The sequence below is a fragment of the Delphinus delphis genome, chromosome 20 (assembly GCF_949987515.2).
Source record: "Delphinus delphis chromosome 20, mDelDel1.2, whole genome shotgun sequence".
NCBI lineage: Eukaryota > Metazoa > Chordata > Mammalia > Artiodactyla > Delphinidae > Delphinus > Delphinus delphis.
In genome coordinates this window covers 5,815,737-5,833,916 of record NC_082702.1, presented here as the reverse complement: position 1 = coordinate 5,833,916, position 18,180 = coordinate 5,815,737, and the positions used below count along the sequence as shown (strand labels likewise).

The window sequence follows — 18,180 nt, the reverse complement described above, 5'->3', positions numbered from 1 at the left end:
AATACCTTGGGGGACTTCCCTGGTGGTCCAGTGGTTAAGACTTCACCTTCCAATGCAGAGGGTGCAGGTTCGGTGCCTTTTTGGGGAGCTGGGATCCCGCATGCCTCATGGCCATAAAACCAAAACATAAAACAGAAGCAATATTGCAACAAATTCAATAAACACTTAAAAAAAATACCTTGGAGTGAGTTGGCTCTTTAATGGAAAACCTATGATATCAAATATAAAAGAAATCCCAAGTATAAAAGTACCTTATCTTTTTTTAAAAAAAAAACTTTTCACAATTGTTGTTAAATATATATAAGATAAATTTTACCATTTTTAAGTGTATATTTATGTGGCATTAAGTACCATCACATTGTTGTACAACCATCACGACCATTCATCTCTAGTTCTTTTTCATCTTCCCCAACTGAAAAACTCTGTATCCATTAAACACTAACTCCTGTCTCTTGGAAATTGTTAAAAACACAGTAATATAAAACACCAAACAACCCAAAAGGTAACAGCCGTCAGGGTAAAAATTCTTTACTTTCACTGAAGCCATATTCTATGGGTGGAAAGGGAAACAATAAACAAATAAGATAAGGAATAAAGTAGGCAGTTCCAAGTGTGACAGTGGTTTGAAGAAGCAAAGGAAATAAGAAGTGGAAGATATCAGGATTTATTTGGAAGGAAGGATAAACAAGACTCACTAATGGATTTGATGTGAGGAGAGGTAACAAAAGAGGGAATCAAAGTGCACGCCTGAGTATTTGGCTTGACCCATTGGGTAGTTGGGTAGTGCCTTTTAACAAGATGAGGAATATCGCCGAACTTCAGAATGTGAGGGAAACCAAGTTCAGAATGTGAGGGAAACCAAGTACATTTTGAAACATATCATTTTTGAGATAATATCCAAGCACAGACACGGAAAAGCCAGTCAGATGATAAGACTTGAGTAAGGTCTTGACTGAAAATAGCAATGTGGAAACATCAGTATGTAAATATTATTTAAGGGGACTTCCCTGGCAGTCCAGTGATTAGGACTCGGCACTTTCACTGCCATGGGCCCAGGTTCAATCCTGGTTGGGGAATTAAGATCCTGCAAGCTGCACGGCGCAGCCAAAAAAAAAAAAAAACAAAAAAAAAACCAAAACAAAGAAATATATATTATTTAAGGTCAGAGTATTGTATGAGATCACTTTCTGAGAAACATGAAGACTGAAAAAAGATGAAGGCACAGACGAAAGCTTTAGTCAGTCAACATAGAGTTTTGGGATTCCTAGAGCCCTGTGAAGAGACCCTAACATAACCATGCTGGTAGAGAAAGAAGACGTGGGTGTTAGAACATATACATCAAAGAGGCAACTCAGAATGTTGGACATAGAGGTCATGATTTCAAGAAAATTCTAACAGACTCTTGGGTGCTCATCCTGTTGATAAAACTTGCCATTCTTCTTCATTAGGTGGACCATCATCAAATTCACTTTCCCAAAGCACCAATCTCACATTCTAACCTTGCATGGAGCTGTGACACATTCTCATACGTTCCCACAGAAAGGGACATGATGATCCTGATGGACTTTCACAACAGGTTAATGGGGCACAGTCTTTTTTAGAAGCAGATCTGCTGCACCAGACATGGGAATGCTCACCTTCTTCACTATTCTGTACCTGTATGGATGTCATGGTGGAATTTTTCCCATTTCATTGTCCCTGATATACTAATCTCTCAACTTGCCAACAATAGCGTCTTCTTCCTTAATCATACAGTAATGTCTCTGCTGGCATTAATTAAAGGGTCTTATAGGACCACCTTCCTCCTGAATCAAGATGTGACAATTTTATCTTTAGTTTTTCTTAGAACATCTGGCTATACCTTATTATTTCTATAATGCTGCCACTGAGGTTAAAAATAAGACTATCTAGAGTTAGAATAGACAAAACCTAACCTCCACCATGCCTCCTTTATTATTAACACATAAAAGTCACAACAGTAAGCCTGGTGATAAAAGTTTACATTACCATGATGTACCCAGTTTATCTAAGTTTCCACTCCACTAGCTCCCCAACAAATACTTTCAAACATTGGTCTCCACATGGCTGGTTTCAGGCCAATCTTTTGACAGTCCCCACATGGCCTTGCACATTTCCAGTTTCTTGCCATGTTTCCTTGTCATCTTAATTCAAAACTGAGCTATTTCTCTCACCTAAGATACTTTATGATACTATCACTCTTCATTCTCTCTATACCACTTTAGGCTACTTTTCTTCTAAATTTCTGAAATAGTCTCTATATTTACCATTTACTTGAATTTTGTACAGCCTTCAATGATAGCAGAAACATTTCACATGTTAAAAAGCTTAATTTGTAAATATTACATGAAGATTTGTTTTAGCTTTGCTCATAAAATCTTTGCTCTGAAAGACATTTCTTTGTTTCCCACTAAATTTAGTCTCTTCTATCAAAGATACTTAGCATCATCTTCCGTCTGTTTTTTTCCCCTCTCACACTCCATATTGTGGGTTGAATATGTCCCCCAAAGACATGTTTAAACCCTAACCCCTAGTAGCTATGAATGTGACCCTATTTGGAATCAGCATCTTTGCATATGTGATCAAGTTAAGACCAGGTCAAAATGGATTGGAGTGAACCCTAATCCAATGACTGGGGTCCTTCTAAGGAGACAGAGATTTGGCTACAGACACAGAGACATACAGGGAGAAGGTCATGTAATAACAGAGGCAAAGACTGGAATGATGTGTCTACAATCTAAGGAACATCAAAGATTTCTGGCCACTACCAGAAGCGAGGAATAGACAAGAAAGGATTCATTCCTAGATCTTTGAAAGGGAGCATGGCTCTACCAATACCTTGATTTTCAAATTCTAGCATCTAAAACCGTGAGAATACATTTCTGTTGTTTCAAGTCACACAGTTTGTGGTAATTTGTTACCTAGGAAACAAACATACCCCATACCTACTTAAGTGGCAAATTCAGTCTTTATTGTTCCAGAATCTTCTCATACCATCCTCAAGCTGGGTTGAAGTCACCAACAACCAGGTCTCACATCTGGTTTTCTGCTTCAACACCTGCCTATTCCAGTCTATTTTCTACTGATAGCCAAGGTGATACCTCTAAAACATAAATTATATCCCATCACTGCTGTACCCTAATCCTTCTAAAGGTTTTCTCATTAGGAGGAAAATCAAGTGTTTGAAATGGATGACAAGGCCCTATGTGACCAAATGACCTATTGCAAACCCCCAGTTATGACCCCATTGACCTCATCTCTAGTCATTTTCCATGCTGATGGTTTGGTGTTTACAGTCGTTTTCACCACCAGACATAGTATCTGTGAATTTTTTCCCATTTATTTTTATTGTGATAAATTACACATAACACAAAATTTACCATCTTAATCATTTCTGAGTGTACAGTTCAGTGTATTAAAATGCATTCACAATGGTGTATAACCATCACCACTATCTCTCTCCATTAAATCTTTTCATCTTATAAAACTGAAACTCTCTTTTTGTTAAATTTCTGCCTCCTCTTTGAGAGTGGGGACTTAGGTGTTTGATAGAAGAGAAATTTCTATGTCATAGTAATATGGTCAACTGGGACTTAATGCCATCAGACTATGAGGAGGAAAAAGATAGCTTTAGGGAAAAGAATCCAGCAACATCTAAAGTTTAACTAAGAGAATGATTAATTAACAAATATAAAAAGGAACTACAGTAAGGTGGGCATGAGGTTTTATGATTTCGTTTAGGCTAGGAAATGAGAATGAGAAATTTTAGAAACGTCTTTCCTAATTACACAAAGAACAGGAACAGCAGAGGCATTAAATACAGGAGCCCAGAGGGTAGAGAAGATTCAAGGTAATGCCAGGATTTAAGATGTACAGAAGTACAAGAGAATCTCAATTTTAAAAAGGATGTTGGAAAGGGATTTTCTGGGAGGGAAGATGGTTCTAGTTTCTCACACAAAAAGAGTGAACTCATTGGGAATTGCCATGGAGACAGGTTAAAATATATGGTACCAGCAGGTATATTAGACAGTGTTAAGGGACATGTCAATTGCAAGTCTCCACAAAAAGCTTAACACATTTGAATAAAGTAAGGTTTTATAGCCTATGAGACAGAGCAGAGGGATGACAACAGAACCTTTGAAGAATCTCAGAGGGGGTAAAAAGAAAAGTCAAGCAAGCAGATGAATACACATTAAGAGACCACATTACTACAAGAGTAAGGCACCTGAGGTGCAGTTGGATGTCGTAAAGGGAAATAAATATTTCACAATGGAGCAGAAAGGTGTATGAGTCAGAAGACAATGATGAATTCAAAGTTTTGTCTGAGAAGAGAGACACGGAAGGAGGAATTTCATACCAAGAGATGTGAAAGGAACATAAAATCATACTCTAACAAGTGAAGAATGGGAGGATTTGAAAAACCAAGCAAGAATAATCCTAGGAGGGGGAAAGTTGACATCTAAGAAGAAATAAACAGGGATTCATTCCAAGATGAGATAAAGTGGTATACTTTCCTCTAAGTTCTTGCACAGACAAAGAGCTCTCATATGAGGAAAGGGATACATGGAGGCTGTTTCTGTATCCTCAGACACCCTCACCACTGGGATGCCTTCTCTAAAGGACTAGAAAGTGATTTCCACAGCCTTCCCCCTCTTGCTGGTTCTGTCTCACTTACCTGGATGGGGGTGACTGTGAACTTCATCTTCTAAGGTCCATGGTGGTTCTCCTTGTTCCAACTTGGAGAGTATATCAGGTTTGTTAATTTGATACCCTGTTCGTGGGAAATAACAGAAGACTTAGGCTCATCAAGTGGCACTAGGGATCTGTGATGCTATGAGAATGGTACACTTTAGGGACTGCACGATCTGCATGTTTGGAAATTAAAGGCTTGTCTCTAAAACGCGGAGAGATTATACCTTCTCATCTGGGGCCGGGGGGGGAAGAGACTGAAAATCTTCCACTTCAGAGCACCACAGACACAACAACTCTTTCAGAAGGTGAAGAAAGAAAAGTCACCGTCCAAGGGACACAGGGGAGCCGTCCTCACCTACGGACACCAGGTTGCTATAGTTCTCCAGCATCACGTCCCTGTACAGGTCCTTCTGATCAGGGTCCAGGAGCTGCCACTCCTCCCATGTGAAGTCCACGGCCACATCCTTCAGTGTCAGCGATCCCTGTAACAACACAGTCCATGTGCCCTGTAACAACACAGTCCATGTGATAAGAGTGTTTCTCTCATTATTGAAATGGAAGGTGTGAAATAATAGAAAATATATATAATGTTCTATGTCCCTGGTTGCCGGCTTAACACTCCTAAAACCCTTGTAGTCTCCTAGGTGATAAAAGCACTAGGAGCATCTTTTGTCCTAACATTTGGTCTTTGAATTCAATCCTAATCTGACACTAACAACTCAGAGTTACCATCAGGCCCCACAGGCTAAAGAGCTCAGTCCCACAAGACTGCCTTCACTTCAGCCACCAGTCCAAAGTCCCAGATTCCAGGTTCCCTGCACTTGTGTCCAACTTAGCTACAAATTCGGGGGTTCTCATAAATTCCCTGCTAAGGTTTGATAATTTGTTAGAACCACTCACAGAACTCAGGAAATTATTATGCTTACTCTTATAGTTTATTATGAAGGACACAAATGAATGGTCACATGAAGAGGCTCATAGAGCCAAATCTAAAATGGTCCTGAGTGCAAGGGCCTCTGTCCCTGTTGAGTTGGGGTAAGTCACCATCCCAGAAAGTGGACTGTTTGCCTACTTGGAAGCTCTCTGAACCCCATTGGGATTTTTATGGACGTTCCATTACATAGGCATGACTGATTAAACCACTGCCTACAAGTGATAGAGCTCAATCTCCAGCCCCTCTCCTGTCTACTGAGATCAGAGGGTAGAGCCAGAAGTTCCAATCAAGGCTTGGTCTTTCTGGGGATTAGCTCCCACCCTGAAGCTCTCTAGGGGCCCATCCTGAGTCACCTAATTAGCACACATATGGCTCAAAGGGGCTTGTTATGGATAAAAAAAGACACTCCTATCTCTGAGGAAATTCCAAAGGTTTTAGGAACTCTGTGGCAGGAACCAGAGACAAAGACTATATATATAAAATTATACCACAACGAGTCATTTGTTTAATTAAAATAAAGGCAATTAAATAAATAAATAAAATAAAGGCAATAAGGAGGTGGGAGGTAACAACTAGATTCTTGGGGGCGTATTCTCTTTCATTTATCAAAATTTTATAAGCAATTGAACTTTTTCTGGTTAAATTTTCCTTATTACTTGATCAATTATTTCATTTTTAATAGCTCTATCAACTTGGGAATTTAAATTTAGTGTCAATACATAATAACCGTCATCACACACAAAAATACTGGTACTTCGTTGAATGGCACAGTAGCAGTACCACGATTAGATGTAATTGCTTTAAACTGACCAAACATCAATTTGATGATTATTATTTTGCTAGTTTCAATATTTAGATGAGTTCTTCTTTTCAATATAGTTCACTAATTTTATTCCAATTAAATATAACAACATCTAGCTCTTTCCTATCTACACAAAATATTTAACTTTTTTGGGCATGAAAAGTACAGTAATAACTAGATTTTGAACACATGGAAGGGCTCTGTATTTTCTGAGATAAGGTAAAGTTCTAAAGCAAACTGTGGATCTCAAAAACCCAAGCCATTACCAAACAAGAATTTATAACTCCCTGTGGCCAAATCTGTACTGAAACACCCATTCTACAACCTGTTCACAGATGTCCTTTGATAACTGTGCAAACCTTACATTTTCCTGGGCACTTTAGGTTTTATTCAAGGATAAAACCAGCCCAAAACAAGTGTGGGTATATAAGTCACCAAGCTGTGGTCTTTTGAAAAACTGTGTGCACTGAATTCTACTTGGTCTAGTCCAGCAGAGGACTCAGAATAATCATATAAGAAACAGCCATACACAACCTGCTTGTATATCTATCAATATTAGAAGAATGCTATGAACACAATGAATGTTATCACCTCTAGAAAGAAACCATCAAAGAAATTTCCCAAGACTTAAGTACCATGAAATAGTGACATCTCCTGAGGAAATTATCTGCCTTCTCCTCAGATTCAATGCATATCAAATAACTTATCATGATTCTCTGGTTGCAGTGGCTGACAGATTACATGCAAGTTGATGGTTTATGTAACCAGGAGGGACCTGCAGAGTCATACATTATATACCAACATTGGTCATGTAGTACGAAATCTACGATCAATATATACCTGATTCTACTTCATCATGATTTTGAAGGTAGTTTATTTCTCCCCAGAGCCCATTTTTTCCCAATTAATACTTTTCATTTAATTGGACTGCTTTTTTTTTCCAGCCTTCTGGAAATCCATGAGGGAATCAAGAATAAAACAAACCAAAAGTCACCTGAGCCTTCATCATTTTCTTGTTTTGGGAAATGCCAAGTAACTAGGATGTTGTTTTTAGTCTCTTCTGGATCTGCCCTAAGTTTCTGTTCCAAAATCTCAGTCTCAGGTAACGGATGTCCCACGAAATGACCATATGCAACTCCAGGAACCTCCTCCTCATCCTTTACTTGATTTCTCTTGCTCCTCGAAGCCAGGACCTGTGGAGTGAAGAGTAAGTTCATTTGGGTGATATATTCCCTCTGGGCCCAGATGCTGTCACTGCTGTTGTTCACCCACCTTAAGTCAAGGCCAGTGCTTCTAACTGTCCCTTTATTTGATGCCCCTGAGGCAGTAAAACATAACAATCTAAATGGAGAGCGGTATGCCTTCTGTGAAGTATAAGTAGCATGAATGAGAAAGGGAATATGGAAAAGGAAAACCAGCACAGCACAAAGCCTGGCAGAAGAATGGCAGAAGACTTCCCACACAGATCAGTTTTGGGAAAGAAGACATATAGAAGTGAGGCTCTGGACATTTTTTCCCCTTAAAATCACGTGTCCACATACTCCTTTGTAGTGGGTTGAATGGTGCCACCCCCCCCCAAAGATATGTTCACATTGTAACCCCATGAACATGTGAATGTGATCTGATTTGGTAAAAGGGTCTTTGCAGATGTAATTATAGGGATCTCAAGATGAGAACATCCAGGATTATCCAGGTAGGCCCTAAAATCCAATGAGTGTCCTTATACCAGACACACTGAGAAGAAACACACAGGGAAGATGAGACCATGTGAAGACAGAGGCAGACATCAGTTATGCTGCCACAAGCCAAGGAATGTCTGGAGAATCTGGCAGAAAAGGAGAAGGAAGTGAATGGACGTTTCGCAGGTGTGCTGGAGGTCCCTAAGATGACGCCCAGATTCAGTGATTCCTTAGGACTCCCAAGATTTAGCACATAACTGATTTATTACCATGAAAGTATACAAGGCAAAATCAGCAAAGGGAAAAGGTGTGGCAAAGTCTGGGGGAAAACGAGGCACAAGTTTCCAAGAGTCCTGTCTCCATGAAGTCACAGAGGATATGCTCACTTCCCCAGCAACAAGTTGTAATAACTCATGTGAAATGTGTTAGCCTATTAGAGACTCAGTGTCCATGGCTTTTATGGGGGGGCTATTCCTAGTACATATCCTAGTACATACCAAAATTCCAGAATCCCAGAGGAAAACACGTGTTCAAGACAAACCATATTGTTTGAAAGAAGAGTCTTGGCACAGTGAGCCACTCTCGATAGGGAAGAGTGGGAACCCTCCCAAAATCTAAGTTCCCAGATGCCAGCGGAAGGCATCTTGTCAGCAGGCCTTTCCAAGGAGAACAGTCTCAGGTCAGCTACGTCAATTCTGCACAGCAAGGAACCGAGGGTGTCTGCTACAATATATTAATAGATTAGAAAAGTCACATGATTGCCAAAATCGATGCTGAGAAAAATATTTCATAAAAATCCAACATCTAGGGCTTCCCTGGTGGTGCAGTGCTTGAGAGTCCACCTGCCAATGCAGGGGACATGGGTTCATGCCCCAGTCTGGGAGGATCCCACATGCCATGGAGCGGCTAGGTCCGTGAGCCATGGCCGCTGAGCCTGTGCGTCCGGAGCCTGTGCTGCACAACGGGAGAGGCCACAAGAGTGAGAGGCCCATGTACAGCAAAAAAAAAAAAAAAAAAAAAAATCCAACATCTATTTCAAATATGAGCCCTGGGTATGTCAGGAATTCATTACTGCCTTAGCATGAAAAAACAAAACACGACCTATAAGTTTTTTTTTTAAATATATACTACCATCTCCATCTGTTTCTAAAACACAAAACAAGAGTATGTGTTGTTTGTGGATACATACACATCTAGTAAAAGTATGAAAATATGCATAATATATAACAAGATAGCAGTTATCCATGGGAAGAGAAGGGGAGAAATAGAAAATGATATGACTTAAGTTGTATCTGTATATCTTTCAAAAAGAAAAAGAACCATAATAAAAAAACAAAACTGAATAAATCCCACATATGTCCAGCTGAAAGCCAGAGATAAAAGCACTCATTAAAAAGACGGGTGGGTTTGTGTGTGTGTGTGTGCGTGTGTTTGCGCATGCACGCACGTGCTAGTGCAACAATACCATTATTTTTCGCCACTGTTCTGGAAACACTCCCAATGCAGTCTGATAAAAGAATCAAGTAAGAATTACTAACATTAAAAAAAAAAGTTACTAACAAAAGATGGAGGTCAACTTTAGTGAACACCAAAAATAAGAGTATTAAGTTAACTGACCAGTTATACAATCTATATGTAAAAATTGACAACTTCGTAGAGTGACATTAGCAAAAATGGTGGAGTAGATACCTCCAGGGGATTCCTCAGGAGCACTAAAAAAACTGACAAAAACTGTCAGAATCAACCTTACTGGAACTCTGGAAGACAGTCAATGGTTTACAGAAACAAAGTGAACACGTGACCAGGAGAAAGGTCTCTAAAACAGGAGACTTTTTATGGCATTCTAAATTAGCCTTGCCCCCACAGCCATTGTGGCAGAGCGGCAGCCTGTATTTGTGGTGTGGATGGATACCTGGACCTGTAGGGAGCAAAGTAAATCTTGTCCCCAAGGAATTGTTTGTTTTGACCTATTTGTGGGTTCCCTAAAGGACTGACACAAGAGGCCTGCATACAACAGACACACAGAGAAGAACATGAGCTTTCACCTCTGTCTGGTACTCAGGCTCAGCAGAAGCAGGAAAAGAAGCCTAAGCCACTGTTATAAATGGCCTGGCTAAGTTTGAAGGATTGCCCCAAACGGAGCCAATATGCAAAGAACTTAAAATCACTTTCTTTTCTTTTTTAAACTCAAAGAGTTCTACAGTGAGACACATAAAGTTCAAACTATCAAAAGCCAAAGATAGAGAATCTTCAAAGCAGCAAGAACCAACTGTCATGTGCAATGGATATGAAATAAGATGAACAGCTGATTTCTATCAGAAACCACAGAGATCAGAAGGCAGTGCGTTCCTGGGACTTCCCTGGTGGTGCAGTGGTTAAGAATCCACTTGTCAATGCAGGGGACACAGGTTTGAGCCCTGGTCCGGGAAGATTCCACATGCCACAGAGCAACTAAGCCCACGCACCACAACTACTGAGCCTGCCGTCTAGAGCCCACATGCCACAACTACTGAGCCTGCATGCCACAACTACTGAAGCCCACGCACCTAGAGCCTGTGTTCCACAACAAGAGAAGCCACTGCAATGAGAAGCCCACACACTGCAATGAAGAGTAGCCTCCTCTCGCCCCAACTAAAGAAAGCCAAAAATAAATAAATAAATTGATAAAAAGAAAAGAAAGAAAAAAAAAGGCAGCGCCTTCTTAAGTCAAAGTGCCAAAAGAAAAACGTAGGAGGTAAAACTATTAAACTCTTAGATGAAAACCTAGGCATAAATCGACCTGACCTCAAATTTGGGCAACAGAGCCTTAGATATGACACCAAAAAATACAAAGAACAAGACAAAATAAGACTTCGTCAAAAAAATCTTTTTAAATTTATTTTATTTATTTATTTTTGGCTGCATTGGGTCTTCGTTGCTGCATGTGGGCTTTCTCTAGTTGTGGCGAGTGGGGGATACTCTGTTTTGGTGCACAGGCTTCTCACTGCGCTGGCTTCTCTTGTTGGGGAGCACGGGCTCTAGGTGCGCAGGCTTCAGTAGTTGTGGCTCGCAGCCTTAGAGCGCAGGCTCAGTAGTTGTGGCACACGGGCCCAGCCGCTCCGCGGCATATGGGATCTTCCCGGACCAGGGCTGAAACCCATGTCCCCTGCATTGGCAGGCGGATTCTTAACCACTGCACCACCAGGGAAGCGCCTAGACTTCATCAAAATTTAAAAGTAGTCTGTATAAGATGCTACCAAGAGAGTGAAAAGGAAACCCACAGAATGGGAGAAAATATTTGCAAATAATATAACTGATTAAGGGTCTAGTGAGCAGAATATATAAAGAACAATTACAATTCAATAACAAAAAGACAATTTAAACAGTGGACAAAGAGACTTGAATAGACATTTCTCCAAAGAACGTATAAAGATGGCACATCATTTGCCATTAGGGAAATAGAAATCAAAACCACAATGAGATACCACTTTACCACTTCATAACCAAAAGCATGGCCATAAAAATAAATAAAATAATAAGTGTTAGCAAGGATATGGAGAATTAGATTCCTCATACATTGCTGGAGGCAATGTAAAGTGGTGCAGCCTCTGTGGAGTACGGTTTGGCAGTTACCCAAAAAGTTAAATACAGAATTACTATTGACTTAGCAATTCTGCTGTTAGGTATATGCCCAGTAGAACTGAAAACAGGTATTAAAACTTGTACTCAAATTTCGGAGCTGCTCTACTCATGATAGCCAAAAGGTGGAAACAACCCAAATGTCTATCAACAGATGAATGAATAAACAAAATGGGGTGTCTATCAACAGATGAATGAATAAACAAAATCCATAAAGTAAAATATTAGCCATAAAAAGGAATAAAGTACTCAAAGGAGCTACAACATGAACCTTGAAAACAGTATGTTACATGAAAGAAGTCAGAAGTAACAGGCGACATATTATATGATTCCATTAATATGAAATGTCCAGAATAGGCAAATCTATAGAGACAAAAAGGCATTTAGTGCTTGCCAGGAACTGGCGGGGGAGACAGGAATGGGAAGTGAGTACTTAATGGATGCATAGTTTCCATCTGGGATGATAAAACAGTTCTACAACTAGATAGTGATGATGTTTGTACAATGTTGTGACTGTACTTAATGTCACTGAACTATACACTTTAAAATGGTTAAAATGATAAATCTTAAGTGTGTTTTACCACAAAAAGAAATTGATAGAATTATATAAAAGAAAATTGATGTCTGTTACATGGCGGAACATTTTAGTGGAATATTTTAACACTGTATACTGAAAATTTCAAAATAGTTATCATTGGTAATGAAAACTTTTACTTCTAGAAATTTCTGCAAAGGAAATAATGGCATAAGCATGCAAAGATACATATTCCTATAAATGTGTGTATATATATACATAAATGTATACATAATATATTTATATTTATATATTTATACATAAATACTTTATGTATACATAAAGTATTATATAGATGCAGTGATAGAGGATTAACTGATTAGTATAAACTTTCAATGGAATACTGTGCAGCTATTTAAAACATTCTATATGTAGTGAAAAAATATGTAACTCAAAGTTATATGTAGCATAAATGTTTTTCTGCCATAATACAAAATGTGTAAAACATGTCTGAAGAAAAACGCACAACCTAAAAGTTGAGAGTTATGTGTTATTCAAAGACCTTACAGGGACTACAGCCTGGGAGGCAACCTCTCAGTAGCTGAGGAACTGCTGAGGTAAGGTAAGGAGGACCCAGGACATATACATAAGTTTTTGCTGAAAAAGAAATATGTAGCTGAATGTGAAAAGATAACTGCTAATCACAAAAAAACCGTATCTCAAGTTAATGATTTTAGTGGTTTTCTATGTATGGGAAGATGCAAGAGTCTGGGCTCGTTGAAATTATTCCTTAGATATGCATCTTAACAATCTAGGGCCAGTATCCTGTTTTTCCCCATCCTGAATTCCCTTCTGGGTGCACCATGGTTGGGGTGGGGGCGTGCTGATGCAGTGGCTGATGGCGGGCAACATTCCTTGTTTACTGGAATGGCAGGTGACATTTTTGTGTGCATATATTTATACAGACATACCAAAAAATACCGATACCAAAAAGTTAATGTGATTATACCTAGATATTATTAGATAGGTCATTTTATTTTCTTAATTATCTTTTCACAAGTATGTAAAATATGTGTAATAGAATATAAAATTATTGTTGCCTAATTATTACTGTAAGTTTATCGTCTTTTAAGTTTTCATTACAAAAAAATGAGTAAATGACATGAGTGATAAATTTTACAAAGTATGAAAGTACAAACACAGAAAAATAGCAGCTGTTTATTTCTACCATGTATGTGTCACTAACCGTCACAATTTTATATATTTTAATTCCCTTAATTCTCAGCAAACTTGAGAGAGGGACTAAACTTTTATTTGCACAAATGAAGAACAAGACTCAGGTTCAGTAACTAAATAAGTGTTCTGGACCTGATTCCAAATTGTGGTGGAGGGAAGGGGGGCCCCCCCATACAACGAAGCAATTCTCCTGACACCAGCTGGGCATCCTACTTCAGTTCAGTTCTGACACTATCTGCCCAGAGACAGCATCAGATCCCACAGGTTAAGGGTTCAGTCACACAAGACTGCCCTCCCACCCCCCCTTCACCCACCCACCATCACATAAGATGCCATTCTCAAGTCCAGATTATTACCTGTACTTCTGACCAACTGGCTATAAATCACAGGTTCCCAAGATCTTCTCCTCAGGTTCAATTAATTTTCTAGAGTGGCTCAAGAACTCAAATACTTTACATACTAGATTACTGGTTTATTATAAAAGAATATAACTCAGGAACAACAGGATGGAAGAGATGCAGTGGGGAAGGCATGAGGAAAGGGTATGGAGTTTCCATGCCCTCTCCAGGAAAGCCACTCTCCCAGTACCCCCACGAGTTCACCAACCGGAAGCTCTCTGAATCCCTTCCTTTTAGGTTTTTAAAGAGGCTTCATTATATAGGCATGATTGAGTAACTGGCTGGCCATTGGTGGTTGATTCAATCTCCAGCCGTTTCTCCTCCCAAGAAGTCAGGGAGTGGGACTGAAAGTTCCGACCCTCTAATCACATGGTTGGCAGTACAGACAACTAGCCCCATCCTTAGGTGCATTCCAAAAGTCACTCCATTAACATAACAAGAGACACCAAAATCACTCTCAAAACTTTGAAAAGTCCAAAGGTTTTAGGAGCTCTGTGCCAGAAACGGGACCAAGACGAAATATTTCTTATTGAAAATCACACTATCACAGTTATTCACCCAAGTCATCAGTAAGAGCAAGAATCCAGATTTTTAAAAGCCAGATTCATTTCATTCGCAAATCCATACATTTGTCACTGGGATAATATTATTTGGAAATGCTCAGATCATCATTCACTTGGAAAATATAAAGGAATTAATTAAGCTATTGGAAGAACTGTAGTTGATAGAAATGCTTAAGTATTTAGGGGAAAGTATACTGATGTCTGCAGTTTACTTTGAAATGCACCAAAATTTTTTTTAAAAAAGAAAGAGGGACTTCCCTGGTGGTCCAGTGGGGAAGACTTCGAGCTTCCACTGAAGGGGGCACAGGTTCCATCCCTGGTCCGGGAACTAAGATCCCGCATGCCGCCCGGCGAGGCCAGAAAAATAAATAAATAAAAGTAATCAAAAAAAAAAAAAAGAAAAACAAGATGAATTAATGAATGGAGGGATGGATAGATAACTGACAGAGCAAATATAGTAAAATGTTAATGGTACAATCTAAGTGGTGGGTATAGTACATGTGCACTGTAAAATTCATTCAACTTTGCTATGTTTGGAATTTTTCATAATAAAATGTTAAGTTCTTAATTTCATAATGAACTGTTGAGTTGGAAAAAGCTATTAGTAATCATAAAATTTCAGTGTAGTAACCAAAAAAGAAAGTATTTAATAATATATTTTTAAATTGTTTTACTATGTTAAAGAAATTGAAAGGAGATAAAAATTAGAAGAAAAAAAAAAGACCCTAATTTCAATTGCAACAAAGGCAAAAAACCAAGAAGGAGATGTGGGTCAGGGAAACAAACCCTCGGGTAAATACCAAATCCTAATGTAATCCTAAAAGTAATAACTAAGAGAATTTGTATTATGGAAATGTTTAAAATATGAAATTAACTTTTTAAAAAGAGGCAAATTACACCTGTTTCCATAGTTTATCTGAATTATGAAAATTAAGAGAAAATAACAAGACAAAAATTGAAATATACTAACATTTGAATAAAAGTTGGGAAACAGAATTTGACGGACCAGAAGGGTTATTTTACTGGTGTCAAAAAGAATCTGAAGGGCTTCCCTGGTGGCGCAGTGGTTGAGGGTCCACCTGCCGATGCAGGGGACACGGGTTCGTGCCCCGGTCCGGGAAGATCCCACATGCCCAGCCGGTCCGGGAAGATCCCACATGCCCAGCCATGGCCACTGGGCCTGTGCTCCGCAACGGGAGAGGTCACAGCAGTGATGGGCCCGCGTACCGCAAAAAAAAAAAAAAAAAAAAAAAAGAATCTGAAAAGAAATATTCAAGTAAACTCTCAGTAAGGAGGAAAGAAACCTCATCTTAGAAAGTTTACCACTTTAGATTTGCTTAATGCTTGATCTCCCTAAATTTCGTATCCGTGGGGACGAAAGGAGAAGGTGATGTAGCACCCTAAGGAGACTTCCAAAGCAGTCCTTGGAGAGGAAAGTGGGCTTCAAGGACTGAAGGGAATTGTAGCGTTCATCTGGTCTATCTCACCCCTGGCTACTCCGTCACTGAGCGCCAAATTAATTCAAACACCACTTACATTGACAAATACCAACCCCCCTCCCGTTCCCAATGACTGAGCCCTACTAACAAAGTGAACTGCAAAGACCCCAAACTCTGACCTCAGGACTCTGAGTCCTTGATTTCTATGGACCTTTAATGCACGACCACGAGAGCTCCCCCATGCCCGACAGCAAAGGCATCCCAACTTCAGACCGATGGTGCCAGACCACCAGCTCTCCCCGCGGACTCTGCGGCTCCTACCTACACGGACGCCCACAGATCCTCTCTCACCCCTTAACCTATCCCACGGAGAGAGTCACACACTGACCTGATTTCCTCTTGATCCCACTCCGATCTCCTAGCGGCTACACTTGTGAATCCTCTCATTTCGGGTTCTCTAAAGCCAGCTTCGGCACCGGACTACGGCGGCCGATGAGGGACTGAAACTTTCCTACGCAGCACGGACAATTGGACTTCCGGCTGCTTCTTAGAGGGTAATGTGTCTGCGCCCTCTGCGCCTCGCCTCCCTGGGGGCAGCCATCTTTGAGTATTTATCATTCAGAACAGAGATAGCTGTTTCTGCGCCACTAATCCGTATGGCTCGAGACCAGTAAAAGGCCCCTGAACTGTTCCCTCACCTGATACTTCACCCCCTGTGTGGCGAGGCTGGAAGAGTTGCGAACAACACTGCACAAGCTACATAGTTTCAAAGGCTCGAGCTTATACAAGGCAAACATGGCGCGGGCGCCGCCCACTTCAGCGGTCAAGAAAGAAACGCCCAATGAGCGCGGCCATGTCAGAGGAATTTCAGGTGTCCGTACAGCGGAGAACACTCCCCCTCTCCCCCCAAAGTGAACAGGAGGATGGCCCGCCAAGCTTGGGTAATAGAAGGGCCCATGACAAGTCCCTGCATCTCAGCTTGTGAGGTTAGACTTAGCAGGTGAGTGCGGGTCAAAGTGTGAATTCATTGTCGAGGTTGTCTTTTGTTTCAGGCCAGTTCGGAAAACACCAAGTGTTGAAATTTGAAATTGTGGTCTATGAATTAAGTGGATACAAAAGTTACTGTGATGCTGTCAGAGCATCAGCAATGCAGTGCCAATATTTTTTGAAGAAATTGCTGTTGAACACAAATTCGTGTGCTAAGCAAACCCAAATGTTGGACTTTGGAGCAGAGAGAGGTTTATTGCAGGGCCAAGAACGGAGAATACGTGGCTCGTGCTTAAAAAACCCGAGCTCCCTGATGGTTTGGGGGGAAGAGTTTTTAAAGGTAAAATTTGGGGTGAGGGCTGCAGGATATGTGACTTTCTTCTGATTGGTGGTGAGGTAATAGGGCGGTGTCCAGGAATCTTGCTCAGCCTGAAGTTACCATCCTCTGCTTGGGTGGGGGCCTTAGTTGCTACAGAACTCAAAGGTATATTGTTATGTGTATCCCTTGAGGAGGAACCAGAACCCTGCTTTACCGCGGCACTATTGTTTCTTGACTGTTTTTCCTTTGTTACTGCGTTCCTTACTTCCCTAATTAGAAGCTATTTGAATGTGCCCTTTGGAACTCATGGAATGTCTAGGAGGCTGAAGACTTTTTCCTACGAACAAGAAAGGGGGGACACAGAAAGGCTTTTATACCCGGGAGGACCCACAGAGTTCTGCTAGGTTTCAAAATTACACACAACCATTCTTTCTGGGACTATGTCATCAAGGTCTTAGCACCTCTGCTTGTATCTGAGATTATTGGGAGACGATTCTGGAGCATCTGTGTTCTGCTTTGTCACTTTTTTATGTCCAGCCCCTTCTCTCTGTTCACCCCTTACGCTATCTCTGCATCTTAGTCCAAGCTCCTTCCAGCTATAGCAGCAGTGAGCTATTGTTGCCGGAGAAGGGGGGAGCAAGAGAATGGTCACATCCCAGGTCTCAAGAGACTCCTTGGCTTCTTGCAGGAAAGAATTCAAGAGCGAGCAATAATAAAGTGAAAGCTAGCTTATACGGAGAAGTACACATTCCATAGGCAGAAGGTGAGAGCTGCCCGAGTAACTTCATAGGCTAACAAGTGGGAGGATTATTGCAGCTGTTTGGGGGAAAGGGCAGGAATTTTCAGGAATTGGGCCACCACCCACTTTTTGGTCCTTCTTGTTCAGGCTTGGAACTGTCATGGCACTGGTGGGTGTGTCATTTAGCATGTTAATGTATTACAGTGAGTGTATAATGAGGTTCAAGGTCTATGGGAAGTCAA

The 18,180-nt window shown here is 40.4% G+C and overlaps 1 protein-coding gene across 2 annotated transcripts in view; it reads right to left on the bottom strand.

Annotated features, from left to right (window-relative positions):
* The window catches only part of LOC132416449 (zinc finger protein 649-like), a 64,382-nt gene extending 48,010 nt beyond the window's left edge, over positions 1 to 16,372 (bottom strand). Inside the window, exons 1-4 of one of the 2 annotated variants that reach the window (XM_059999738.1) lie at positions 16,282 to 16,372; positions 7,441 to 7,639; positions 5,066 to 5,216; positions 4,694 to 4,789 (exon numbers count right to left, since the gene is read on the bottom strand). In XM_059999738.1, the coding sequence (XP_059855721.1) occupies positions 4,694 to 4,789; positions 5,066 to 5,216; positions 7,441 to 7,455 (262 nt within the window). In that variant the 5' untranslated portion in view covers positions 7,456 to 7,639; positions 16,282 to 16,372. Of the gene's footprint in view, positions 1 to 46; positions 188 to 4,693; positions 4,790 to 5,065; positions 5,217 to 7,440; positions 7,640 to 16,281 lie in introns of those variants that run through there. The other variant, XM_059999740.2, reaches the window with a different exon arrangement.
* Positions 16,373 to 18,180: the final 1,808 nt, after the last annotated feature.